The sequence below is a fragment of the Scleropages formosus genome, chromosome 4, assembly GCF_900964775.1.
Source record: "Scleropages formosus chromosome 4, fSclFor1.1, whole genome shotgun sequence".
Classification (NCBI taxonomy): Eukaryota; Metazoa; Chordata; class Actinopteri; order Osteoglossiformes; family Osteoglossidae; genus Scleropages; species Scleropages formosus.
This window is the reverse complement of record NC_041809.1, coordinates 131,042-157,823: the sequence shown is the minus strand read 5'-3', so window position 1 is coordinate 157,823 and position 26,782 is coordinate 131,042. Positions and strand designations below refer to the sequence as shown.

Here is a 26,782-nt window from a genome sequence, read left to right as displayed (position 1 = left end):
CGTCACTTGTGCTGCGCACACTGTTCTTAGCACAGCGTCCGCTGCACTGGGGGGGGACCGAGTGGGACAGAGAGTGGGCGTTATTCTCGGCGCCTCCTGCTCGACGCTCCACGGTTCAGCGCGCGCGGTTTCGCATCAGAGCGAGGCGGAGACTCGCCGTTCGGCTCCTCATCGCCGCCGCCCGCAGCTCTTCCGTCCGGTTCCTCCCACTGCAAGGCGGGCGGGCGGACGTGTCGTGTCGTGTCGTGTCGCCCCCCCCACCCGGCTGGGCTCGAGTCCCGGCCGAACGAACGACGTGTCGGAGTGTGTCGGAGCCCGAAGCGAAGCGCTGCGCGACGAGTTGGACGGGAGTGGAGGAGCGAGAGGGGCTCGAGTGTCCAGGTTCGTCCCCGTTCCGTGTCTGACCTGTCCGCGTCACGTGGGAACGGAAGAGGACCGTTATATCTTATTATCAGAATTATTATTGTGCTCTTTGAACCGCGGAGCCACAGTTTCGTCGTCGCGCTCAAACACGTGGCTTCAGGTGTGTGTGTGTGTGTGTGTGTGTGTGTGTGTGTGTGTGTGTGTGTGTGTGGGGACACCGCTCGCTGTCGCTCGGACGAACGAGGCGCCACAGCGGAAGACCGAACACGCGCTAAATCCACTTCCTGCCGCGGCTCCGCGCGCCGCTCCTCCTCCTTCACTCGCAATTATAATAATGAGTTCTTTTCCATCGATCGTCCTTCTTACGTCTCCTGAGTCCTGATTGATGTTGCTGGCGGCGATTGAGACACAAAGTTTGTAGAGTCGTGTGTGACTGCAGTAAGTCCTTTACCCGCACTATACACGAGTAAAAGTGAGTAGATCGAGTGCGAACACCGCACACTCCTCGTGGAGCACTTCGGGACAGAGGTGCACAGGGTGGGCGGGGAAAGGAGCACTCCGCGGTGAAGCACTTCGCCTGAAGCACAACCGCGCTTTACGGCAACGATGGTAAACGGCAGCTTTCTTACCGCGCTGAGCTCCGAAGAAGAGGGGAAGCGAAAGGGACACCGTTCCGGAGGCGTTCGAACGTTTGTTCGCGACCTCGTAAAGACCCGCGAGCCGAACGACGAGCGCACCGCTGGCTTGCGGCTCCTTATTCGTGACGGATTCGTGAAAATGTTCTTCAAGAGGCTACAAGTAATTTGAGCTGCAGATTTCAAATATGTCGGTGTGGTCAGTCGGTGTGGCGCCCTTTGCCGGACGCTGCGCAATCGTCCACTTTTTACTGACGTTATTTGCGTCCCTCTGGAGTGACAGAGCGTTTGTCCCCAACTTTGTGTCTTGGCCGCTCTCAGGAAACAAAGAGAAGATCTGCTCTTCGCTTCTCCCGTCTGCTGCGGACGTGCGGTTGAGCGTCGCGATTCGGACGTCTCTGACCCGAGTCCCTGTCCGCACGGCTCCCCTCGGCGCCTGCGGTCGCCCACAATGTGTGCGTTCGCCATCGGCCACCGCGAGTCTCTTTAGATCCCCTTTTTCGGAGAGCTGCTCGAGTTCTGCCCGAAAGCCCGTTACGTAACTTCCTTCCTGCTTAGACCGTGTCTCCAGCGCGCAGCGGCTCGGACGACCCTTGGGGGGGCTCTCTGGGCCCACCGGCCCACCCCCCCTTACTGGGGCTCAGTGCACTGCTGGGGCTGCTGCCGCTCCTTCCCCCGTCTTTGATAACGCACTCCAAGCGTCACACACCGTTTGCTCACTTCCTTCTACAGCGTGCAGCTGCACTGCAAGCACGGTGCGTTACCGTGTTTGTCCCACTTCGCCCCCCAGGGGCGTGTCCTCTCACATTCCTGCGCACTGAGGGGAAGCAGGAGGCATTGTCATGGCAACAACCCGTGGCTCACGTGACACACACTCATCGGGGTTCTCCTGCACTTTTGAACAGTTTTACAGCCAGGGCGACCACGTGCGGAAAGTGAGTTTAAACGTGTACGGGCAGTGAGGCGTGAGCGAGGGGCAGAGTGCGAGCGAACACGTCGAGGGCCTTCGGCGGAGGTGTAGCGGACAATGACGAGGATCTTCATCTCTTCCCTTCCCTCCACAGAGAGGCGCAGGAGAACATGCAGGGGGCGATCGTGCGGCTGTGCGTGGTGGTGGCTGCCGCCATCATCAACCACCCCCTGCTGTTCCCCAAGGACAACAGCAGCGTCGAGGAGCAGGACAGCGAGTTGCTGGCGCGCATGAGGGAGCACGAGGAGAAGCTGCAGGAGGAGCGACGGCAGCTGGAGGCGGAGCTGGAGGCGCAGCCCGAACCCCCAAGGGAGGAGACGAGCTACGGCTGGTACCTGTGGAGCGCGCTCTCCCTCGTCGCCTTCCTCACCATCGAGATGTGCAGGCTGGAGTTCGGCGACCCCGACGCTCGCGCCCTCGACCGCGAGGAGCGGGACGCGCCGTGCGGCACGGCGCTCTTCCCGCACGAAGGGCCGCTGGCCGCCTTCTACGAGAGGTGTGTGCGCGTGTCGGCGCACGAGAGCCGCAGAGTGCAGGAGTTCGTGGAGGGCTTCGCGGACGACCTGCTGGAGGCGTGGCGCAGCGTGTGCGACCGCGACGCCGACATGGAGGTGGGCGACTGCGTCGGTGTGGGCAGCATGCACGAGGGCTGGAGGGCGAGCAGGCCCCTCGTGTGTGACCTCGTTGTGCCGTTTGCGCCGCCGGAGCCCTTCCGCTTTGCCTTCGAGCTGTGGTGCGCCGGCGCCAGGCTCCCGCCCGACATGCAGGGCTGCGGACGCATCGAGGTGGTGCGCGCGGCCGAGGACGGCGCCGGCTGCCTCTGCGGGTCGGCCGAGCTTGGCGAGGACATGCTGTGTCTGCTGCACGGCAGGAGCGAGAGGCCCCTGGTCCAGGAGCTCTCCGGCGACCTGCTCTGCTCCAAAGACACGGCCTACTTGGCCACAGACCAGGTGATGAAGTGGTTCCAGATCTCCATCACCAAGGCGTGGGCGCGCATCTCCCACAAGTATGACTTTGACCTCACCTTCCGCAACCTGGACTCCCCCGGGGCGCTCAAGGTGCGGCTGCGGTCCGGCAAGGTGGTGGTGCTCAACATCACGCCGGTCGTGCAGCTGGAGGACACGGACGCCTACTTCGTCTCTCAGCTCCCCTCGGAGAGCCAGAGCCGCTGCGACACCTGCTGGCCGCTCTCCTTCGCCGTTTACGAGAAGAACCTGCTGAAATACTTGGCCAAAGAGCTACCGGAGAATTCCTGCCACCTCCAGTGCCTCCAGATAGCATGCTTCCTGCACAAGAAGCAGACCGACTTGACGGGGAGGAGTGCTTTAACCACGTACCACCTGAAGACGGCGCTGCTGCACCTGCTGCTGGCCCGGCACCGGGTCGACTGGGCCCCGACGAGCCTGGCAGCGCGGCTGCGGGACCTGCTCTGTTTCCTGGAGAGCAGCCTGCAGGAGAAGCGGTTGTACCACGTGCTCGTGGGCAACCCGCAGGTGCCCCGGGGCTTCCCTCTGCCCGCCGTCTTCCGCTTGGCAGAGCCCATCAATCTGCTGCGCCCCCTGGTGCTGCAGAGGCGCAACTACGCCAGCATGGTGGAGCACTTCCGGGAGATGCTGAGGAACGCGCCTGTCCTCGTAGAGGAATACGCGGCGCAGCTGAACAGCGCAGGGCTCAGCTGAGGCCTCCAGACCTGCGGGTGGGCAGTGTGCCATTTACTGTGCTTCTTACCCTGATTTCACCGCTCTGCAGTTCCCAGGGATTCTTCAAAGGTGGAAAACTTTGCAGCGTGAACTTTTCTTGAAGCGCTTCCCACACGAAGGCAACCCAAGGCCTGCGGCGACACCACTGCATTTCAGCGCATTTCGTAGCTGTGGCTGCACGTTTCCGACGAGGTCGAGGGGAGGGAGACGCGAGAGTCACCTGTCAGCGTGAGCTCTAGAGAGAGAGAGCGAGCCTCAATTTGGAAATATTTATACCTGTAGAAATGCGTTAGTATGAAAGACAAGTCAGAGTCAACAATAACAGCAAGAGTTTTGTATTTTGCATCTTTAACTATTGTATGGAAGGAAGGAATTGAAGCTTCATGTATTTTCTTACGAAACTGTATATTATGGTTTGGGAAAAAAATATATATATATATACATATATACTCATAGTATACACTGTATATATATTTGATACCTTATATATTTGGGAGTTGATTTTTTTTATTCTTTTTGGTTTGTTTTTTCCCTCTTCCAGCCCTTCCTCACATAACGGTGTTACTTTGTTCGTAAACACCATCTCCTGTGTCGGTTCCGGGGCAAAAAAAATGCTATTTAAAAGTTGTCAAAATATCAAAATGACACACAGTGTGGGTATTTTATGCGTGGCAGTGGCAGCACCAACACGCTGTAATACACACACACACACTTTCAGAACCGCTTGTCCCATACGGGGTCACGGAGCCTACCCGGTAACACAGGGCGTAAGGCCGGAGGGGGAGGGGACACACCCAGGACGGGACGCCAGTCCGTCACAAGGCACCCCAAGCGGGACTCGAACCCCAGACCCACCGGAGAGCAGGACTGTGGTCCAACCCACTGCACCACCGCAACCCCCACACTGTAATATTTGTAACAAAAATTATTTCTTGCTTTTGTTGGTGTTACATTTTCATTCATTCATTCATTCACTCATTCACTCACTCACCAAGTCACGGAGCTCCACACTCCATCCAGGAAGCACAGGATGTAAAACAAGGTAGGGAGTCATTTTGCTACTTTGGCTCAGGGATATTTAAGATCCTAAGAAAATGTTCACAGATCACTGCCGGCTCCAGTAGGGGTGTTGTGAACCAGCAGCAGGGAGCGCAATAGTTAGAGCTGCTACGTCGCACCAGAAGAACCCATGTTTGAGTCCCAGTCCCAAGTCGGTGCAACATGGAGCATTGGGTGGGGTTTGTAAGGGATCATGGGGACTGATTGTTCTCTTCTTGAAGTTTTCATATTGAGGTTGTTCGTAACCGTTATTGCAAAATTATTTCCAAAAAAAGAGGGCATGTACCGACATTCTGCTGAATCACTGTTTTTGTAACTAGTTTCTCAATAGAAATGGTTTTGGAACACAACCTGACCGTATCACTAAACACATCTCCCCTTATGCGCTGCTGTGGGGTCCACGAGGGACAGAGGTGAAGTTCGGTGGCCAGCAGAGCTCAAGTTCTGCCCTTGAGAAACACGTCACAGCTCACTACCTGGGACAGGCTTCTCAGGACCAATGGGCCGGGTACAACCTTTGGTGGTTCAGTCGGTTCACGTGCATTTCCATGGGATGTGGACTGAACGAACCAACGGGAGGATGATCCTCCAACGTGTATTGATACACACGATACAGGTCACATTCGGGTCAGACCGCTGTCTTAAGAACCACTTTGCTTTTCGCAAGGAAATAGGGCGAGTGTTGGTTCAAGCCTCGGTGACACATGGAGCTGGAGGAGAAGGAGCTTCAGTAGGAGTTGGGTGTGTGCCCAACGGGGATGGGGGGGGGATACCCGCAGTGGAAACCAGCTGAGTCACGCACACCCAGCTATCCCGTGTGTTTACTTACGCTGGGTGGGCCTTACATGCATTGTGTGTCCTAAGAAAATAAGGCTATTACTCACAGGAAAGTTATGTGCTTCAGATACACAAGGTCTTTCAGCAGGACAACTGTAACCCCAAAGACAAACGGACATTTGTTTCCTTATTAAAACATGTGAGGCTGACCAGGAAATGCTGCGAAAGGAACGAAGGAAACCACAAGCGTTGCTCTTAATATTGAGCAATCATTTTAATCGTAGTGCACTCATCCTCACAGCCACGGAATAACAGTGCTGAGTTAACATATCAAAGCGTCACGAAGCAGGAATACAGCACTTGGGCTCCAGCCATCTAAAATAGAAGTTATATTCACCTGAATATTGCGCCTATAAAAGATCATTAAGAGAACTGTGAGAAGACAGAACAGGACGTGATGTGTGCAGGGCTGAGCTTCATGCAGAAGCACCTCTAGAGGCCCAGGTCGTAGTTTGGTTTGCCGTCGCAGAAGCTCTGCAGGAAGGCCTTGTGGGTCTCGCTGTCAAACATGGTGGCTTTGATGACAGGGTCATCCATCATGTCCTGCATCCACTGTTGCAGCTGAGAGGCACCATCCAAGCAGCTGGGAAGAGATGGAGGAGCTCAGTGACTGCTGACAGCCCCCACCTAAGTGTTTGCTGGTGAGAAGGACTTACTGCCTCACGCCGTAGCCATCCACCCTCTCGAACCACGGCCACATGAGGTAGTCGATCATAGTGACCGAGTTTCCCCCGAAGAACCTGGTCTTCTTCTGAAGGAGAGTCTGAAGACAAACAGGTTCAGACACACACGATCACAGCTCTTGCGCTCGCCTGCCACCTCGACTCTAACCGTTTATGAGTCGTGAACACTGAGGCGAGTGGAAGGCGCGCAGAGTAGCACCAAACATCACAGCAGTTACGGGAAGCCAACACCTTAACGCACCTCATTCAGTTTAGCCAGCTTCTCCTTGAGCTCCTGCTCCGCGGCCGACGTGTTCTCACATTTGCTCCTTCCTGTGAGTACCTTGTAGAAGTACGGTATGACCTGACAAGGAAAGATGTGTAAAATTGCGGCGCAAAAGGCCTCTCCCGGACTTGGTTGAAGGGCAAGGTAATAAGGAGCGTAACTAAAAATGCTCAGAGGGCAGCGTCATGAGAAACACCTTGGAGAACTCCTCCAGAAGCATCTTCTGCTTCGCCTTCTCAAACGGGTCCTCTGGGAAGAGCTTCTTCTGCTTGTACATTTCGTCCAGGTACTCGCACACGATGGGCGACTCATAGATGATCTCGCCGTGGTCAGTCTCCAGCACGGGAACCGCCCCCAACGGGTTCTTCTCCAAAAACCAGCTGGGTTTGTTCTTCAGATTGATGTTAATGATGTCATACCTGGAAATGGAGATGAGGGTGCTGCTGCTCACAGCTCTTGCTCACAAGCCCCCTTTTTTTGCCCAACCGACGCCGCCGCAGCATCAAACTCACCTGATGCCTTTGGCGGCGAGGACCAGCCGAGCCCTCTGAGCAAACGGGCAAAACCTCATGCTGTAGATGCGGATTTTGCCCTTGGGGACGGGGCCCGGGGCCGAGGACCCTGTGGGATCGGAGCACTCGGGAGTCAGTAAGACTGAGCTTCAGAGCCCTCACCGCTGACATTTTCACTCCAAAAGGGCACAAGTCAATGGTACACAGAAAATGCAGAGTACAGTGAGTGCTCTTCACACCCTTTCACACTGCTAGGTACCTGCTGAGCTACGGGGGTGGGGGGGGTTTGAACTGTTCAGAGTCCCCGCTACGCGCCACTACAGCTTCATTCACCTTCCTCACCGTGTCACTATGGCTTTAAAGCAGACTGTTTGTTGGTTTATTTCCTCCTACTCTGGCAGGAGCTCCCAAGTCCCAGCGATGCTGAAGGAATAAATGACGTTTTTTCCATTTGTGCCAGGCGTTTGTCCGAAGCCACTCACGATGTTCAGCTACTTACACTTATTTACCCACTTATTGGGTAATTTTAAAACACAGCTGTATTCCCCCATTAATGGACATGGAAATATGACATGAAGCGGAAGCAAACGTGACCAGGCCACGGTGAAGTGGCGCGCAATTCCCGCGCTTCAGCGGCCATCAGGAAAGCGAAAGGACCCAATGACCCTGCGAACCGGGGACTTGGTGCGAAGAAAAGGCAAAAGGAGGAGGAAGAAAGATGATCATTCCGACAGACGGAGGACGTGGGACAGCGCAGCGGTTGCAGCCGGGGACGCGGGGTAAAAGCGCGGTAAAACTAAGAGTGGTCTCGTGCCAACTCCGCCTCCTTCCCGCCAAATCGTTCGCCAGCGAGAGCGGCCAAGTGGCGCGAGCCTGCAGCGCGCGCGCGCCCGCCCGCCGTGCGCTCACCGTGACTCAGCAGAAATGCGCTGGCGGACGGCGGGTAAAACAATGCACGGTACTACAGTATAGCCCGCGGCCGCTGTAACAGTGTAAGCGCAAACACTTATCCGAGTTTCTTAATCATGAGCCCACTCGGGCATTTACTAAATAAATCCCGGCTTTTGCAGACTCACTTCGCCCATGGTTCATGTGCCGTGTAAATGAACTTCATGCACCACTAACATCATCCCCGGATAAAGCTTTACATAGCTACTCCTGTACGTAAATGTTATACAAGTGATAGTTTTACGCAGCTTCTCTGTACTGTACAATCTCTCGCTTAAGTGTCTCTTCCTGCTCATCTAACGAACACTTTCTATGAGATTCGGGAAAAGTGTGTGTTAAACGAACACATGATGGCATGTAAATCATAATTGCGGAGTCACTTTCTTTCGGTAAAGACATCGCAGCACTTCGACCTGAAAAAAAGTTTTCACTTTGAATGCGTTTCAGAAACAGTTTCAATGATCTACACGATTTAGCGACACTTACTTCCTCAAGCGAAGTCATCGTTTCCCCTCTGAGGTATAGTTCAGTAAATCATCGTAACCCGGCTCCTTACACTCATTTACCCGTGTAGGCGACACACACACGGTGGATCTTTTTTTTTAACCCTTCTTTCTTTCCACGCCGGGTTGGAACCTTAACGACTCGGCAGGAAGGAACAGGTCGTCGTTGCCGAGCGGAACGCATGAATGATTCGAACCCGGACCGTAGTTATAACAAACATGCAGACAAGTTACAACTTAGAGACATGTCATCATGTGTGTTCGGCGAGACAGTGACTGGAGAGAAACTCTTACCTTCGGCGACACTCCTCTCTGAAGCCATTTTAATACGGCCGCGCACGGGCTCACCTGTCCTGTTTTCACACCTGTGTCTCACACACAGCTAAGGAGCGCGTCACACACAGACACACAGAGAGAGAGAGAGAGAGAGAGAGAGAGAGAGAGAGAGAGACACACACACACACACAAGTTACACGAGTTTGGTCACAAACAAGTAAACGAAGTTCTCCACGTCGAAACTGTCCGTTTTCGCTTGTAGTAGAGAAGCGGACACTTAGCTTCCGCGAAAAAGTGGCGCCTTGTGAAACGCGCGTGCGCGTGCGCGTGCATACCTGCACCGGACCCGTCGCCTCGAGCTCAGCAGCAGCACAACGGTCGCACGGAACGCCTCAAGCCAGTGGCGCGCGCGGCTATTTATTTCACCAATGACATAACAGTCTGTGTCCGGCAGGGGGCGGGACAGGCCCGTGGGGCGTTGCGGTCCGTCGCCATGGAAACGCGGAACGCGTCTTCTTTATGCCCCGCGCTGGCGGACGGAGAACCGCTTTGTGCCTCGATCGATCCATTTGAACGGAACCGTTTTGCTGTGTCCTACATTGACAGACTTGGCACATGGACCATTTGGGCTCTTTGGAAGTCAGGTGATCTGGGAGCGCAGTACTTTACTGTACCATACTGCACTCAGCTTTGTGGTGCTGTACCACACTGTACTCAGCTTTGTGGTGCTGTACCGCACTGTACCATACTGTACTCAGCTCTGTGGTCCTGTACTGTACTCAGCTTTGTGGTGCTGTACCACACTGTACTCAGCTCTGTGATGCTGTACCGCACTGTACCATACTGTACTCAGCTCTGTGGTCCTGTACTGTACTGTACTGCTGATAAGGGACATTCACACGGGAAGGAAAGTGCGGCACGAGGACAGCTGGGTAGCGGGGGTCCTCCCGTAGTTTCTGCTCCTGTTGCCCACTTATTGGGCTCATGTCATATTTATTCATAGCACTTCACTGAGTCATTTCATGTTGTTGTTATTGTTTTTGTTGTCAATAACAATAAATAGGATGCAGAGTTTACTTAATGAGAACTTCTGCTCCAGGTGGGTGCAGGGCTTTACCGGTCCCAATGTGCACTTTGTGGACAAGAAGACGGTGTGCTACACCAGCGGGAACTTTGTGGTCTTCGCCGACCTGGAGACCAACAAGAGAAGGACGCTCCAGGGCCCGGGCCGCAGCATCGGGGTGCTGGCCGCTAGCGCCCCCTGCAGAGTGCTGGCCTTCTCGGAACCCAAGCTGGAGCCGAGCATCTTCGTGTACAGCTACCCGGCGCTGGCGCTCAGGAGCCAGCTGAGAGGTCAGAGGGTGGACGGGTGTTCAGTGGGCACGTGCTCATGGGCCCAGTGGCTGAAAACGGCCTTTAGTAAAATAAGTACAGAGTTAGGGGCCATCGGTTTTATTGCGATCGGCGAACACAGTTTGGGACTCGGCCGTTTCTGGCCCGCTTGCACGCAGACTGCCGGCACACTGTACACGTGCACGCCCGTTGAGCTCGCGGGTGCAGCGCCAGCTGTCCCAGTGACTCTGCGCTGTGTCCACAGGCACGGCTAAGCTGGACTACACGTGTGTGGCGCTCAGCGGCACCGGGCCCTATCTGGCCTGCTGTTCCTCCACGCCGGACCCGACCCTGTCCGTATGGTGAGGGCGCAGCGCCGTCTCCGTGCTTATCGAGTGTGCCTCCCCAGCGTGTATGTAGAACATATACGGAGTGTGTGCTCACGTGTGTCCCCAACATCGCTCCCTTGCAGGAACTGGGAGACTGAAGCCATAATATGCAGAAAGGCGCTGGATGGAAGAGAGGTCACCGGTTTGACCTTTAACCCTCTCAACTGGCAGCAAATGTGTGCAGTCAGAGCGTCGTGCATCACAGTTTGGAATATCGAAAAATGTGAAAATCTGCAGATTATCAAGTCGAGGTGCGTCGCTGCACTTCACGCGTCACATGTGATATTCTCTTGGTACTACAGACTTTTTTCTCCAGCTAGATGCAGAGTGGCACGGTGGTGCAGTGAGTAGCACTGCTGATTGTAGCCCCTGTGTGGTGTTTGAGGACATGGGTTTGATCCCCATCCAGTGTGTGGAGTTTGTGTGGGTTTCCTCTGGATGCTCTGGTTTCCTCCCACAATCACCAGACATGCTGTCCAGGTGGACTAGCAACTCTAAAAAAAAGTTTGCCGTGGTGTGTGAGAGTAAGTGATAAGTAGTGTATATGGTGGTGTGAATCACCTTGGTAGAAAAAGCTGTGGGCTAGTAACACTACAAGGAGTTCATTGGAATTCTAGGTTTAAATACGATTTAGGAATGATGTGATGGGGTGCTGCGATTGTGAACATTTCCTTACTGAAGAGATTGCACACTTTGTCCCACAGCGTGATCGACCTCCCAGCGACAGAGAGCCAGGTGAAGGGAAGCGCTGGCGTCTCCTGCCAGGGTTCCGAGGGGAGCTTCACGTATTTGGGGCCCCAGATGTCAGTATCGGCCATCACCGGCCTTGTCGGGGAAGAAGCTGTGAGCTTTATGGTACCGTACTCCACATTACCTGTGACCCCATGAGCACTCCTGCTCAAGAAGGAACTACATTTGCAGCCGCTGCTGTTAAAGTTCATTTGGCAGTGCGTGTGTACGCGACAGTGTGTCACACCTCTTTTTTGTGCTGAACGACCGGTGCCCAGTACGCTGTCACGGTGACTCGGCATAAATCTCGCACAGTTGATACTGCTCACAGCCCCTTATGTGTCACAATTCATCCAGTGTGTGTGTGTGTGTGTGTGTGTGTGTGTGTGTGTGTGTGGATCTGGCAGCATGTCGTAACCAACCTGTTCACTGATAGGCCAAGAGGAAAGCGAAAGGGCGCCTTTGCGGTAGCGCCCTCTGCTGGACAGCCGCGTCGCAGCTCTACGTGGGGTGCAAGGAGGGCCACCTGCTGCAGGTCGACCTGGACTCTCAAAGCGTCTCCGTTCTGTCCGACCCCAGAGCAGGTGGGCGAGCCTGGGGCGTGCTGCCCTCTATCGCCCCCCTGGCGGGGGGACTCGTCTTGACAAGTGCATTTGTTCTTCTTATCTTGCAGCTGTAAAGAAGGAATCGCAGCTGCGCGCAGGGAGTCTTTGCAGCCTGGCGCTGAGCAGAGATGCCCTGTTTGCTGCAGGAGAAGTAAGAACCGCGTGGATTCTGCTGGAGAAGTGGTGCAGCGCGTTACCTGGCGTCTCCCGGTAGCCCAGGTTGCTCAGTCCGACCGCACGTGTCCAGCCCTTACTCTGTTTCTGTCTCCTCAGGACCGGGTTTTACGCTGCTTACACATTAAAGGCTCAAAAGTGGAGGTGAAGAAGCTCTCTGAGCTGGAGGAGCCCATCACCGACATGTGCTTCTCGCCAGAGTGCGACACGCTACTCTTGTCCTCGTGCGGGGTGAGTCTCAGAGCGCTGCTGGGGCATGCTTCATCGCAGGGGGTCAGAGGGCAGCAGTGAGCGTTGTGCTCTGCTCCTCCGCTCCCAGGGCCACGTGTTCAGGTACCGCCCGCTGCAGTCTGACAGGGTGGTGCGAGTTCCGGACGTCGTCACGGGGCGCTTTGTGGCAGCGGTGCCGCTCGCCATTGACAGCAGCTTCTGTGTGGTAAGGTCCTCCTGCAGCCCCATGTCCTCGCTGGGGACCAGTAGCGGGACCATACAGGCTCCTGGCGACCGTGCGCCACGCGGTCGTCTCATTCTGTGCCACTCTGCGTTACAGTCGGTGCAGGACAACGGGGAGCTCCAGCTGCGGTCTATGGACACTGGCTCTTGTGTCAGGTCCCTGTCTCTCAGTGTTCAGGTGAGCGTGTCTCTGCGTCCAGGCGCACGCGTACCTATCCGTACATCGCAGATTGACCACGCGATTCACCGCTGAGCCCGGCATCGCTCTCTGTGCCCCAGGTGAGCAGCCTGGCGAGCTGCCCGAGTGCCCTGTATGTGGCCGTGGGCACTGCCGCTGGACACGTCTTCTTTGTGGACTTGACGCAGAAGCTGCAACCCCGTGTGGTCCACCAGCAGCGGCTTCACCACGTTGCCATCGAGCACCTGGCGTAAGAACGCCCTGCACATCGCGCGGCTCGGGGCGAAGACTAAATGCTCCCGTGTTCACTGGTGCTACACCTGTGTCCCGAAGCGAGTAGACGAAGCTGTGCTCTGTAGCCGTGTCAGTTGTCGATGACCTCTTATTCCGTGTTTCGCTGACAGTTTCGACCAAAGAGGAAACGTCCTGCTTGCCGGAGCCTCCGATTCCCTCGTCTTCATCTTGGACGCGAGGCCATCCAGAGTGTTCGAGATAATTGGATACACAGGTACCGCCGGGGGGTGCAGGGGATGAGGCCCAGCTGACTGTGGGACCCGTGTTTCTGAAACCGCCGTGCGCTGCCTTTTCAGAGGCGTGTGGCGCCGTGCTGGCCATGTCCACTCGCTGCTCCGAGGGCAATGCAGGCGTGCGTGTGCTGCTCCTGTGCTCGGCCAAGGAGGGCTGTCGGCTCGAGGCGTTGGACCTGCCCCTGCAGCAGCTCACAGGTGAGCGCAGCGGGAGCCGTGTGCGTCTGCGCGGCTCGGTGCCCTGCAGCTGCGGGAGGGCGCAGCGGAGCGGGTAGACGGGGTGACGAGGTGGATGGACCGTGGGCGACGGTGAGCTCGGCCATAGAGCCAGCGGAGGTGGTTGTGGAGACACCCCACGCGGCGGTGCTGTCGTCCGCAGGGGGCCAAGGCTGCGCAGACCCGCAGGGACGCCTCCCGGATGCCCTCCTGCACAAGCAGAAGTTTGACGTCGCCGAGCCGCTCAGCTCTGCCGTCTTGGGACCTGATGGCACCGTTTTCAGCTACTGCGCTGGGAGGAAGAGCCTGCAGATGTTCACACTGCCAGAGGTTCGACCGGCCACGCACGCACGTACGCACGCCATTGTCTGTCACTCAGCGCGTTGAAGCTCAGACATGTGTTTCAGAGTGCGGAGCCTTGGACTGCAGACGAGCTCGTCCACCTGGAGCCCGACCAGGAGGCAGACAGCCACCCGCTGAGCCCCGCCGCCGTGATCCTGTCGCCCCACCACTGCTGGTTGGCGTCCGCGGGGAAGGATGGGGAGCTGCGCGTGTGCGACACCTCCAGCATGGTATGAGCTCCTTTCTCGCACAGGGCACGGGGGTTTGTGCGCCGCAGCCACAGAGGACAGGGAAAAAAGCTGTTCCTCAGTCTACTGGTGCGGGATCTTATCGTCCTGAACCGTTTACTGGGCGGCAGCGGTTCGAACAGGGAGTGACCGGGGTGCGTGGTGTCCATGATGATACTGCCAGCCTTCCTCCTCAGTCGGCTAGCGTAGGTCGTGTCCCGGTCGGGAAGCTCCGTCCCCAAGATGCGCTGAGCCACCTTCGCCACGCCATGCAGATCCCTTCGCTCGGCACAGCACACGGTTGCGCAGTCAGTCGGGATGCTCTCCGTGGCGCTCCTGTACAACTAAAGCTCCCGTTGCTCTTTTGCTCTGGCCGTTTTGAACATCGGAGAGACGCTTAACTCTGCTGTACACGTTGCACGGATGCTGTGCTCACCTGCACCTTGACACCGCAGCGTGACCCACGTTGTGTCTCCATGCGCCGCGGACAGGAGCGCTACCTGCAGACGCAGTGTCATTCCTGCTGGTTGGGAGGAGCGCGCACCGTGTCCTTCTCCACAGACGGCCGCTCCCTGGTGACCATCGGCTCGCAGGACAAGTCCCTGGTGTGCGCGTGCCTCAGGTACGTTGCGCCTGCCGCCGGAGGCGAGGGCGACTCCCTGTGCCGTGTTTCACACGTGCTTTCCTGGCAGGATGAAAGCCGCCGGTGCCGGCGAGGTAAGCGCGGCCGCTGTGTACGGTCAGGGGCTCGCAGCGGCGCTCAAACCCTCGCTGGTGGCAGAGAACCCCGTCCTCAGCCGCATGCCCGTGTGGGACCCCAAGACCTCTGCGCTTGCGTCAAGAGCGCCCCGGCATGGAGGGAAGGTGCGCTGCTGAGCATCTTAAACACCCACTCATTACAATAATTACTGCTGCTGTTGAGAGCATCATGAGTTGTGTTACATTTGTATTCTATATATTCTAGGTTACGTTGTTACATTTATCTATCTGAGTTCTTTCACAGGTATTTGATTTTTTGACATTTATTCTAGGCTCTCTAATACAATTAATAGAAATGAGCTCATTATCTGAGCACAAGCCCACAATGCCGCACTGACCTTCGCAGGCGAGTGACAGGAGCCGTGGTCTGGAGCTCGTGGAGCAGGATGACGGGCAGGAGCACCGCAGCGACACTTGGCTGGACCGCAAGGTGCAGGAGGTGAGCGGCGCTGCAAACAGGCGGTTAGCGGTGAACCTCGGGGAATCGCTCCGGGGTCGTGATCTCACACGGGGCTCTGTGGTAGTGCCTGCGATACCGTCGCACTTCATCACCTTTGTCCACAAGGCGCTTGTAACAATACTGAGCAACCCTAACCCTAACCCTTTCCCGTTTCATACGGGGCACAAGTAACGGGAACGCTCGAGTGAGAGGGCAGAGCGTCTGACGAGCACCGAGAAACACGCACCATCGTCCTGGGGCCAGCAGTGTGCGCAGCGCAGTGTCTGTCGACAAGGGCACCTTTCCCACTAACCCATAATCAGTGATAGTCTCAATCTTGGGCACACCCCTTGATTAGTGGACTTTTTAAGTTATGTAAGAATCTCAGATGTCGCTATAAACACATCGTAAAACTTATTTTTTATGCACTTTGAGCTGCATACAAATGAAAAGTACTTTAAAATGACAGATTAAAAATACTGCCTCCTCAAACTGCCCTCGACTGCACACTGTGGACAGACTGATCCGATAAACTCGTACGACATTCCTCATCTCGTTACCGGTCACTGATAGCGAGGAACTGGAGACGGGAGCTGTAAACACCGGGAGAGGGACTTGGATGAAGTCTGTTCTCTTTGGGTGAACAGACTCTCTTTGGTCTGTTCTCTTTCCTCTCCAAATCGGTTCGAATCCAAGTGTTGAACTTGCCCCCAGGTCCTCCAAAAAGAGAGAGAGCACTTTTCCGAAGAAAGGAAGAACCTTCAGAAAGCCATCAGGGAGCTGCGAAACACGGTAAGACAGAGACATACACATCATCTTCAGGAAATACTGCACGTCGTCCACATTTTGCAGACTTAGGCTCAGCAACGCTGTCTGTAGGTCCAGGCCATGATGAGAGAGAACGAGTTGCTGCCAGACATAGAGAAGCTGGAGCACCTGGAGTTCAACCTGAATGTGGAGGAACAGATGCGGCTGCAGGCCGAAGGAGAAGAAGAGGTTGCCAGGGTACTAAAGCAGGACAGCTGTTCCCCGTGCACCCCGGCCTTGCTGGGTGAAACCAGGATGTGGACTTCGAGAGTCCAGCGCAGATCTTCTTTCTGAGAACCGCATCCAGATGACACGGCTCCCTTCGTACAAATGCTTCGCCTAACAGAAGTATGTACTTGTGTGCACATCTGTAAGGTGCGGAATGAGATTGAGCTGGAGAACCTTGCCAAGGCGTACCTACGTGAGGTCCTCAAACGAGATTGCTGGGATTCCATGAAGGTCAAAGGGCAAGCCATTAAGGTATCAAAGAGCGGTGCAAAACCAGAAATATATCACGATTACCTCAAGTTCCACCAGGGGTCCAGTGTTTCGGTGCGTATGTCATGTGTGTGTCAGGTGGCAGCAGAGTTGGGCCCACAAAGGTTCTCTCTCTTGCAGGCCTTCCACTCAGACCATGAGGTGATGAACTACCCCATGAAGGAACGCACAGAGAAGGAGCTGGAAAACCTCCAGAGGGTGCAGAGGATGCGGGCGATTGAGCAGATGGACCACTCTGTTAGTCCCACACAGACCCTTGGGCCACGTGCGTGTGCTTCAGCCTGGAAACGGACACGTTGAGTCGACTTGTGGAACAAGTTGATGTGGGGTCTGTGTGTGGGCATGTGTGTGCAGATCCAGCTCAGCTTCCTGGAGAAGATGACCAGATCTGCGGCCGAGAAGGAGGAGGAGCTCGAGGACAAAGACGACGAGGAGAGCGTCGCTCTGGCTGGCAGCCTCAGCGCTCAGTTCGGTGGCCGCAACCCCTACCTCTACAGCCAGTTTGAGCTGTTCATCCGCGAGCAGAAGGTCCACCAGATCACACTGCTGCAGGTGAACTGCGTTCCTCACCATGGGTTTCCCACTCAGCTTCTCCTCGAATCTAGACGTTAGAGTCCTGCTCGTGGCCTTTTTCCTCAGTTCCCTCCGCTTCATTTGTGTTCTTCCTCCTCCCTTTAAGGATGTCATCTATGAGGTGAAGAGTGATTTCAACAAGCAGTTTAATAGTGTTTTCAAGCAAAAGGAGCAGGAGATTAGCCGTGTGAAAGAAAGGAACAAGAGAATAGCAGAAATCATGGCGGAGCTTGATCTCAAGGGGCAGCTGTGGGAACCAACCCTGACGGACATCGAGAGGCCGGAGAGGGACCTCGTGGTGCTGGAGTCCGAGGTACAGGGGCCTAAAGGGGTCAGAAAAGACACAAAGGGCTCAGGCTGAAGAGTGCAGAAAGGTTTGGGGTGTCCACAGTCCTCCAGGCTTATAATAATAATAATAATAATGATAATGCATTTGCAAAATATCTTTCACTTATGGAATCTAAGAGTGTCCAAAGGGACACGTTTCAGATGACCAAATTGTCACTGAATGTGTGCATCTGGCTGCCCTGTGATGGACTGGTGTCCCATCCAAGGTGGACCCTGCCTCACACCCTGCGCTTCCAGGATAGGCTCTGGAACACTGGACCACATAACTGTGACTTGCAAAAGTGGTTCTTGATGAATGAATGAATGAATGAATGAATGAAGGACGTTGTAGTTAGAGCTGCTGCCTTTGGAGTCTTCGCTACACATTGTTTCAGCCTTCGAACTGAAAAAGATTTGATTTTTACCACTGTGATCCACCGGCCTTCACAAGTCTGTCATGTTGGCAGTTTAAAGTGGAAAAGTATCTGAGAGCAGAGGATCGTCTGAAAGAGGAAGCCCTGAAGAAGGCCGAGGAACAGAGGCGGCTAGCTGCCAAGGTACGTCCGTCTGCTGGTGTGCTCACGAGCTTTGGCGTTCCGATCAGAGGAGACACCTTGGCAAGAACAGCAGAGACAAGTATCTGCAAGAACAGTGAACGGACGACGACAAAGGAAAAGTCCTGGGCTGTTGCAGTTTTTTCTGAATGCCGTACAGCTGGCAGCTTAAAATCCAGGCCCATTGAATTGTTCATAAGCCTGCAGCTTCACATTGACACCACATTAGGGTTTTTCACTCTGCAGACTCTCTCGCAAGATGACGTACAGCTTAAAGTAAACAAAAGAGCATCACCAAGTGACATAGCTTTAAGCACACGCACAGGGCTATGGACATACTGCTTGTGTGACACCACCACGTTGCTGGTTCACATCCCTCCACTAGCTCCTATAGAAGTGACATTCAAACGGCAAATACATAGATAATCATAGCAGATGGTGTGGGACTCATTTATGGAGCTGTCAGGAGAGAAGTGGCTCTCAGAGAGATGGGTTCGAGACCCTTCTTCGGTGTGGGAGGGATTCAGCAGCTCTGAGGGACACGGGGAGCTCATAACACCACAATGGGCGTAAAATAGAGAACCTGCAGAATTTTAGTCTTGGACCCTTGTGAGTAGGACCACCGAACAGCCAAAGGGGGAGGAGCTCAGCGCCCTTGTGGAGCTGTAGGGGCTCATCAGATGTTACACAGGACGAAACATGTTGAATCCCGCACGTTTTTACTTAAGAGTAAGAAACAGAACACCTAAGAATTGTAAAATCCGCCATTCACAGCTCAGGTCCTTGCCCTTTTTTCCCCCTCTAAAGGGTGACAACCTACGAGAGAGAGCCCTTGATGACATGATGGGTGGGGTCCTGGAAGTCAAAAAAGAAGAAATTTTAAAAATGGTGAGAAGACGTCTCTACCATCTCAATATTTCAGTTGTTCAACTGAACATCACTATATTTTGCTGAGAGTTATCTGCACTGCACTGTACTGTGTCAACGGCAGGAACCTAAATATGGTTCTGCTGTGAACACAAGTGGATCCAGGAAGGTCCTGACCACATGACTTGTGAATTCCAGGAGATTCCTCAGCCGGAGTTCATGACCAAACCAGAAGTTCAGTGGACAGAGGAAGAAAAGAAAAGCTTCAAGGCATTTGAAAAAAAAGTCAAGGAGCTAAGTGAAGAACAAGAGAAGTACAGGAAGGTATGAAAGGCCAAAGTGGTGTTCTTCACACCCCAGCCTGTGCAATTGGTTTGTTCCGGTCAAGATGAACGCTGAAACGACCCATGTGTCGCAACCGCAGGGATGCTTGTTGTGCACAACGTGTAGCGGAGCCTTAAATCTGCGTCTGTCTTTTTTCACAGGCCTTGGAAGCAGAAATGAAAAAACTGCAAACGTCCAATAAAGAGGCCACCCAGGGCTTCGACCAGGTCCTCAGGAAGCTCTTCGAGAGGAAAGTCAAAACGGAGATGGTGACGTGCCAGGTAGTACCGCCAGTCGGAGTCAGCATGTCCCTCTTTCTCAAAATGAGCACAGGGGTCAATAAACACCCTGGAGCGTGAAGAACACTACTGATTTCATACACAACTTCTGTAAGGACTTCCCATGGGTGCACTTTACTGTAACGCATTCACACATCAGCCCTCATGGCTTAGCCAAGACTGGAGGCCCATGAGTGAACCTGCTGTAAGCTATGTCCATGCATGCTCTGTAACCGTGGTGCTGTGCTGGATGTTGGCAGGAGGAGCTCAAGATCGCCAACCTGGTCTATTCGATCCTCATTGAGGAGGAGATTTTCAACAGGGAGACAGAGCTGAGCAACAAACTCCAAAAAGCAAGAACCTCGAAGGTAGCGTTTCATTCCTGTGAAAATGCTGTGTAGTGTACAGTGCTGCGATACCGAGGTGAGACCGAAAGCTTCTCGTGTTCAAACCCTCGCCCCCCTCAGAAGATTTGCATTCAAGGCAACATTCCTGCAGCTTTCGGAAGCAATGCTGGGCGGCTTTCATGCAACTCTGTTCTGCCTTTACATTTTCATCGGTGCCTGTAGTGCCATCAACCCTCCTTCCTTTGAGCTAAATTTTGATTTTTTGGAACTGAACAAAATGACGGGATGAAGTCAGATGAACACCGAGGGTCTGGTGTCACGCTCATGTTTTTTCATCTTGAGATGTCAAATAAGGATGGTTGGTCTTTGCACCCTGGCATGAGCATGAACTTCATTGTCGTACAGCATCTAATGGCACTGGACCCAGAAGGTGGAAGTGTTGTGTCAAATGTGGGGACAAGTCGCTCCAGTCGGGCTGCTGTGCTTTTTTCCAGAATGACTTAGGCGAAGAAGTGAGGGAGTGCAAGGAGAAAGTCAATGCTTTCAAGGAGACCTATGACAACATTGTGGCAGAAGACAAAGTAAGACCCCCAGCGTACCTCTGTATGAACACTTTTCACGTGGAACTGGAGCGTGGCTTTGAGAAGCTCTGCCCAGATACTAGTGATATAATCTTGACAGAAACGTCAATGTAATTATGTATCTGTCACTTTCTTTTATCCAAAGCAACTTATATAGCTGGGCCCTTTTGACCGTGCCAATTCATGTTAAGTACCATGCTCAAGGGCACTACAGCAGTAGCAGGGAGCAGGACAGCAGCAGCAGCAGCAGCACTACTGCACCTTTTACCTCTGATGTGTTTTCCTTCCTGCAGCAGCTTGACAAAAGCTTCAAGAAGGAGTTTTCCGATGTCCCTCTTCACCTTGTCGACCAGCTGTATAAGTTGTACAAACGTAGGCCTTGGTAAGATGATCTGGACAAACGCGTGAGAGATTCCACTTTGACAGGGCGTCCAAGGTGAGCTGGCCGTTAATCTGCAGTGCACGTTGTGGCACAGGGTCCAGAGAATGCGCGTGCAGTCTGGCCGAGCAGCCGGCGAGGGGCTGGACCAGCTGAAGAAGGCCATCGAGGAGCTCGATTCCCCAGAGAACATGCCGGAGGGCCTTGACTCGGCTGCGTGGGAGCGCTTTTGCGTGGCGCGGAGGACCAAGGTGGACTCTGAGCAGAAGGTGGGGGCTGCTGCTCATATCATTTTCATTCAGTGTGGCGTCCAGTGCTTGACGTGGTGTCTGCGCGCTGTGGACCAACACACCTAATCTTTATCAGAGCAGTTGTCACTGTTGGGTCTCTCTTGGCCACTTCCCATCATCTTTACACACGGTGGAATGGGTGTACAAGCACTACAAACAACACCTGGCGTGGCCACATGCAACTAAATAAATAATGACGTTTGCTGCCTCACCTGCTCAACTCTCAGGAGACATGGCGTCTTCCTCAATCCAACACCTGTAGGTGAAGCAGAAAGCCCTAATGCTGGCAGAGATGCAGGCCTTCCTGCAGAGGAGGATGGACGAGGACGAGAGGGTCAGACTGGAAGTGAAGAACATCATGGAAGAGCTCAGAGAGTGAGGCTGAGAGAAAGGTGGAGATGTGCAAGACTCATGATTGAGTGTCATTTCATGACTGACAGTCATTTCTTTTAAACTGTCTCCTCCACAGCTTCAATGAAGAGAAGATGAGGTTCCGGCTGAACATCATGGTCCAGATCCTTATCAAGCAAGGACAAGTTGAGGTGGAGAAGGGCAATTTCATCACAGACTTGTCTGACTCCCTGCTCATTCACCGCAGGGTGGTGGAAGACCTGAACACGACAATCAAGGTGAGGATGGACCCAGAAAGTCATCAGAAAGTCATTTGACAGTCAAACTGTTTTCCTCTAGGACCTTCTGGCTGGTCTGGTCTAATGTATCTCAGACGCTGGGAGAACAGAAGATCGCCAGGATGGTGGAGTGCAAGGACTACCGCAAGGGCATCATCCAGATGGAGTGGGAGCGCCGCAGGCTGGCCATGCTTAAGGAGGACCTTCAGAACAAGGCCCGTGACATCCAGAGGCTGCGAGTATCTCAGGAGCAGCAGGAGGTGCGGCTGTTTCTCCGAGCCAGAAATAAAGTTACCAGACCAACAAGTTGTGCAAATGCCAACAGTGTGGTGGTTAGAGCTGCTGCCTTTGGATCCAGAGGTTACAGGTTCCAACCCCACTTCTGGCTATAGTGCCCTTACTGTAATTTGCTCCAGTTAAATTACCCAGCTGTATGAAGGGGTAAGTAGTTGTAAATATCTGAACATTGTAAGCTTCTTTGGAGAAGAGTGTCAGATAAATGCAAGTGTTTGTTTCTTTTGTTGAAATGTCACATTGCTGTGAAATTCCCTTCCTTCCTTCCTGAAGTACCTGAGTGAAGCAGATAATAAAAACCGGACAGCAAAGCAGCTGTCAACTATGGAGAAGAACATCACGCTGCAAGAAAAGGTGGGACACCTTCCGCAAGCTGCTTGAGGTTTAACAAATCGTCTATAATGAGTTAACTCACTTGCTCGGTTCTTGTTGCTACTTCACTGGCGTTTTATGTATAGCAACATGCCGATAACTATACTAGCATGATGAATTGTGTCAAGTTTCTCTGCTGATGAAGTTCCTGCAGTGAGCTTCTTTCAGTTGCCATTTCAATCCTTCACTGAATTATGAGCAAGGTCCCTTTCAACATTTCAGATTCACCAGAAGAACGTGAGCAAAGCAAAGATGGAGATCCAGAAGCTGAACAAGCAGGCCACACAGTGGGCAGTCAAGAGCCGCAACCTCGACTCACAGCTGGCAATCATGAGCATCGGCGTGGCGGAAATAAAGAACATTTACGAAGCCGCAGGTAACGGCGCTGTATGCTCAAATGTTTATGTCCCATATGGCAGCAGAACCGTGACCCTTGACACCCTTACCCCACCCCTGCTCAGCTGTGGAGGAGACCCCAGAGAGCAGCGCAGACCGGCGCTACCAGGACATTCTGCAGAGGAAGCGGCTGGTGATGCTGAGCCAGGCCCAGAGCCAGGAGCTGAGCGTCCTGAGGGCCGAGGTGGAGCGCCTCAGGATGAAGAACTTCCCTGCTCTTGTGGATCCTGACCAGTGAGGAGCACAGCGAGTTCACGCCACCTCCACTGTGAACACTTTATTATGGCACAGTAAACACACCCAGAATGGAAATATTTCAGAGCCATCAACTCAAATGTCCATGAACAGGGGACACTATCACCACCTGTCGCTTTTTAGCCACTTCACACAGAAGTGGCTGTTAGATATTTAAGCCTTTTTCACTTGTTCAACACTGTTATAACTGAACATCCAACATTGCAGCTCAAGATGTTCTGTAGAAGAGCACATAACAGAAAGGATTACTGTATTCCTGGGTACAATTAAACACTGTAAAAGGGAAAACGTCACTTTTGTTTTAATGCGCAATTAAACAGTTTCGCGACTCCAGTTTGAAGCGTCTGTGAACCGCGCGCTGAACTGAAAGCAGGGTGCACCGGTGGACGCGCCGAGACGACGGACGCTCAAGCGTCACTGAAGTCGTCCTGGGTGCGGTCCAAATGCAGCAGGCTGTCGTCCAGACCCAGGCGGTCAACCAGCTGGCCCAGGGTGACCTTCCGGCCATCGACGGGCAGCGCGGCCCGCAGCTCGTACAGCGCCGCCTGGCTGCAGCGCCTCCACTTGCCGACGAGCTCCCGGAGCTCAGTCAGGTCATTCTGCGGGGACAGACGGGGTCACGAACTTACGATGGAGTACTGCATCGAACCCGTGCTCTGCTCTGGCGGGGGAGCGCTACCTTAGTTCTGTACATCTTGACCATCTTCATCCTGCGCAGCATCTCCATCTTCTCCCGCACGTCCCTCTCGAGCGAGTCGCGCAGCTGCAGCAGGGTCGTGGATGTGGCACTGTCGCTGCCCTCACCTAGCTCACCTGCGCCCCTCTCGCCTGCCGCTTCCACCCGAGTCCCTTCCTCACGTGTGGCTTTCAGCCTCTTGGCCGCAGGGTTAGGGGCGTTAAAGGAGCGCCTTGTTCTTTTCAGCCGTTCCTTGAGCGACGTGCTCAGCGGCTGCAAGGCGAGTGTGTTACAGCACGTCCTGAGGGCGCGCGTTGGAAAGCAAAAGGATGACGACAATAACGATAAAACGTACCGTGGGCGTGGTGGCCGCACCTGGACGTCCATTTCCTGGAGCTGCAGGTGGCTCACGCGCAGCTTCTGACCCCCCCAGGTGCGGACCCTCCACTGTGCTGCGCTGAAGCTCCATCAGGCCCCGTCAGCGAACCAGCGATTGATGCTCAGTGGTCCAAGTGCCACTTCCTCTCATCTTGTCATACTTCCTTTAGAGAAAACCTGGCAGCCCAGTCCCCTGGATTTTGGTCCCAGTGCCAGGACTGCACCTCGCCGCACCTCCCTGCACCTCCTTATACCTTACTACCTCACTGTACCTCGTGTAATTATTAAAAAAAAAAATTGTCGTCTTTAAAGGTAAGAAACTTATTTAAGAAAACAGCCCAACACGAAAGACTCGTCACAAACCGTGAGAATCGCGGTATGAGTTTCAACCCCGACCGCGAAATCGATCTTTTTTCACTCCTTCAGCACGGAGCGCAAAGAACGTTCACAGCGGCCGGCGGCTTCCGGAAGTAGCGCGCGCGCCGGGGCGAAAGGCATCACGGGAGACGTAGTTTTTCCGCATCACGCTCCAATGGATATGAATTGACCTCGAAACCGCAAACGGAAACAAAACGCGATGATCGCCTCGTCCCGTTGCTTTATTGCTCCTTATTACCCGTGTAATATCTCATTCACCAACTGAAAACAGGAAAATACTTTCATGTGGTAGAAACTGAGTTAGAAAAGAGAACGTTCAACTTTTAAGGTGTGGCACTGCGGAACCGCACCCCATATGTACTACTGCTGCGCTCTAATTGGCCACACACACTTCCCTCTGATTGGCTACACACTCGTAGCACTGATTGGCCACACACATTTCCATCAGATTGGCTACACACTCGTAGCACTGATTGGCCACACACATTTCCATCAGATTGGCTACACACTCGTAGCACTGATTGGCCACATAGACTTCGATCTGATTGGCCATCCACCCTGAGCTCGGCTTGGCCACACCTCTGCTTGGTGCACGTAGACGGATCGTATTTGTAATTTCTGGAGATGCGAACCTTAGAATTGATTTGAATTTGATAACTGCATAATGTAGGCGATTTTATTACATTGCTTTTCTTCCAAAGTTTCTTGATGTTTTTTTTTGTTTCTCTTCTGTCGTTTAAGAAGCAGAGTACACCAAAGATCCATTACATTAAGCTGACCCTTTTCTCCAAAGCAACTTATAATAATGTTACAATTATTACAAGCTTACACTTATTAATCTATTTGCACAGCTCAGTAATTTGACTGGAGCAGTTTATAGTAAGTACCTGCTCAAGGATACTACAGCTGGAGATCAAACCTGCAACCTGTTGGTCTAAAGGCAGTAACTGTAACCACTACACCATCTGCTGTTTATGTTTAGTGTCACTTGACAATTTGACTTGTCATGACTTGTGTTGGTCTTTGCTCATTTTTCCCGAAGGAAGGAAGGAAGGCAAAAACACGAGAAACTGTAGTCCCCAGTCCTGCTCACCGGCTCCAAGTGCAGCTACTAAATCACACTTGTTCATGCAAGTCCTTTCTGGAAAGATCTTGTACAGGTTACTGTTTTTTTATTTATCTCACACTGAGCTCCAAGAAGTGAGAGGGGCAGTGGTGCAGCAGGCTTGGCTGGGGCCTGCTCTCTGGTGGGTCTGGGGTTCAAGTCCTGCTTGGGGTGCCTTGTGATGGACTGGCGTCCTGTCCTGGGTGTGTCCCCTCCCACAAGCCTCATGTCCTGTGCTGCTGCTGCTGACCTGGGTCTGGCTCCCAATGGCCTCACCTTGCTTACGGTGTTTGCTTTGGTCACTTGGCTACTTGCACTCATTTACACAGCTGGGTGATTTTTACCGTACCAGGGTAAAAAGCTCCATGAAGGGCTCATGTTGTGTTTTCTAACTCTGCGCTTTTGTTCGTCGACGGCTGAAGGACTGAGGTGTCGACTCAAGTCCTGCTCTGTTGAAACTTGAAAATCACAACTTAGATGTCAGAAAGCACCAGCCCCAGGGTGTCAGCGTCAGTTTTTTTTTCCTTTTAAATAAATACAGCAATTAAATGGAGATGTTTGTGGTTGTCAGCCTTCTTACCACGAGGCAACAAACGAATGCAGTTTTTTTCTGTGTTTCAAATGCGAGTGCCGCTGGCCACGGAAACATGATGAGCTGCACCTCTCCCTTTGAACCACACACACAGACACACACACACACACACAGAGACACGGCTGCGCTGGCAGGTCAGACACACCTCGACCGCAAGGCGACTCTCTTTGATTTGAACCTTTCACTTAGAGCACAAAAGGCGAAATGTGAGTGCGGATCCCGACCCGCACGTGATGGCACACACACTCGGGGACGAGCGTTTGCCGCAGGTTCGAGTGGCCAGGGCGACGAGCTGCTGTTGCTCGCACGCCGTCTCCACGATAACACTGCGTGCCATTTGTTGTTTGGCACGGGCCGCCTGCGTGTCGGGGCCGTGTGCGGGATGACAGCCTGCGCTCGGTAATTCAGGGAACATATAATTGCGAGTGGAATCGAGAGAAATGATTTGCCCCGCAGCAGTGAAACACACACAGCGAGAGAACTCCTCCAACGTCCTCTGGGCGAGGCCCTCCAGTGCCTTGCAAGGGTCACTCGCACGGGGCTTCCATGCTGCTCCGGGAGCTTCTCGGGTCCAGTCCATCTGTGACTTGAGAACGACTCCGGAGCCCTCTGCGAGACCCTCCGGTCAGCTGTATCTTAGAAACCAACCTGTTTGTGGGGCTCAGGTTCGGTTCCCGTGACTCATGCCGGCGGATGCTTCTTGAGGGCGTGGTGGGCGGGGCGCCCGCACCCATCAGGCGGGGTATTTGACGATGCCTCGG

At 53.8% G+C, this 26,782-nt stretch overlaps 4 protein-coding genes across 8 annotated transcripts; 2 read left to right on the top strand and 2 right to left on the bottom strand.

Annotated features, from left to right (window-relative positions):
- Positions 1-64: 64 nt before the first annotated feature.
- On the top strand, positions 65-4,057 carry itprip (inositol 1,4,5-trisphosphate receptor interacting protein). Of its 3 annotated transcripts, none has more exons than XM_029251445.1 (2): positions 65-381; positions 2,063-4,057. In XM_029251445.1, exon 2 carries the CDS (start codon positions 2,079-2,081, stop codon positions 3,645-3,647), a length of 1,569 nt encoding a protein of 522 aa, XP_029107278.1. In that variant the 5' UTR covers positions 65-381; positions 2,063-2,078; the 3' UTR covers positions 3,648-4,057. The 3 variants fall into 3 exon arrangements, with proteins under 3 accessions (XP_029107278.1, XP_029107280.1, XP_029107279.1); XM_029251447.1 differs by lacking the exon at positions 65-381 and adding an exon at positions 400-523; XM_029251446.1 differs by lacking the exon at positions 65-381 and adding an exon at positions 558-801.
- A 1,700-nt stretch (positions 4,058-5,757) lies between these two features.
- LOC108927129 (glutathione S-transferase omega-1) lies at positions 5,758-9,160 on the bottom strand. 2 transcript variants are annotated; one of them, XM_018740217.2, is made up of 7 exons: positions 9,087-9,160; positions 8,770-8,857; positions 7,025-7,133; positions 6,709-6,931; positions 6,489-6,590; positions 6,221-6,327; positions 5,758-6,147 (listed from the first exon to the last, which is right to left on the bottom strand). In XM_018740217.2, exons 2-7 carry the CDS (start codon positions 8,795-8,797, stop codon positions 5,997-5,999), a joined length of 720 nt encoding a protein of 239 aa, XP_018595733.1. In that variant the 5' UTR covers positions 8,798-8,857; positions 9,087-9,160; the 3' UTR covers positions 5,758-5,996. The 2 variants fall into 2 exon arrangements, with proteins under 2 accessions (XP_018595733.1, XP_018595734.1); XM_018740218.2 differs by lacking the exon at positions 9,087-9,160 and having other exon boundaries at positions 8,770-9,063.
- Positions 9,161-9,255: 95 nt separating this feature from the next.
- cfap43 (cilia and flagella associated protein 43) lies at positions 9,256-22,898 on the top strand. 2 transcript variants are annotated; one of them, XM_029251058.1, is made up of 38 exons: positions 9,256-9,395; positions 9,851-10,104; positions 10,349-10,445; positions 10,556-10,723; positions 11,177-11,315; positions 11,638-11,785; positions 11,875-11,957; positions 12,080-12,211; positions 12,300-12,416; positions 12,531-12,611; positions 12,713-12,861; positions 13,016-13,119; positions 13,202-13,336; positions 13,518-13,684; positions 13,762-13,926; positions 14,415-14,545; positions 14,616-14,787; positions 15,029-15,121; positions 15,836-15,913; positions 16,001-16,126; positions 16,304-16,408; positions 16,547-16,663; positions 16,781-16,978; positions 17,106-17,312; positions 17,794-17,883; positions 18,688-18,768; positions 18,946-19,071; positions 19,233-19,352; positions 19,610-19,717; positions 20,191-20,277; positions 20,571-20,659; positions 20,754-20,925; positions 21,209-21,321; positions 21,416-21,575; positions 21,671-21,835; positions 22,143-22,223; positions 22,464-22,617; positions 22,703-22,898. In XM_029251058.1, the coding sequence occupies exons 1-38, from the start codon at positions 9,367-9,369 to the stop codon at positions 22,873-22,875; spliced, it is 4,914 nt and encodes a 1,637-aa protein (XP_029106891.1). In that variant the 5' UTR covers positions 9,256-9,366; the 3' UTR covers positions 22,876-22,898. The 2 variants fall into 2 exon arrangements, with proteins under 2 accessions (XP_029106891.1, XP_029106890.1); XM_029251057.1 differs by having other exon boundaries at positions 11,177-11,327.
- Positions 22,899-22,997: 99 nt separating this feature from the next.
- Positions 22,998-24,682, bottom strand: sfr1 (SWI5-dependent homologous recombination repair protein 1). Its single transcript, XM_018740219.2, has 3 exons — positions 23,924-24,682; positions 23,572-23,841; positions 22,998-23,491 (listed from the first exon to the last, which is right to left on the bottom strand). Exons 1-3 carry the CDS (start codon positions 24,035-24,037, stop codon positions 23,300-23,302), a joined length of 576 nt encoding a protein of 191 aa, XP_018595735.1. The 5' UTR covers positions 24,038-24,682; the 3' UTR covers positions 22,998-23,299.
- Between the last annotated feature and the right edge of the window lie 2,100 nt (positions 24,683-26,782).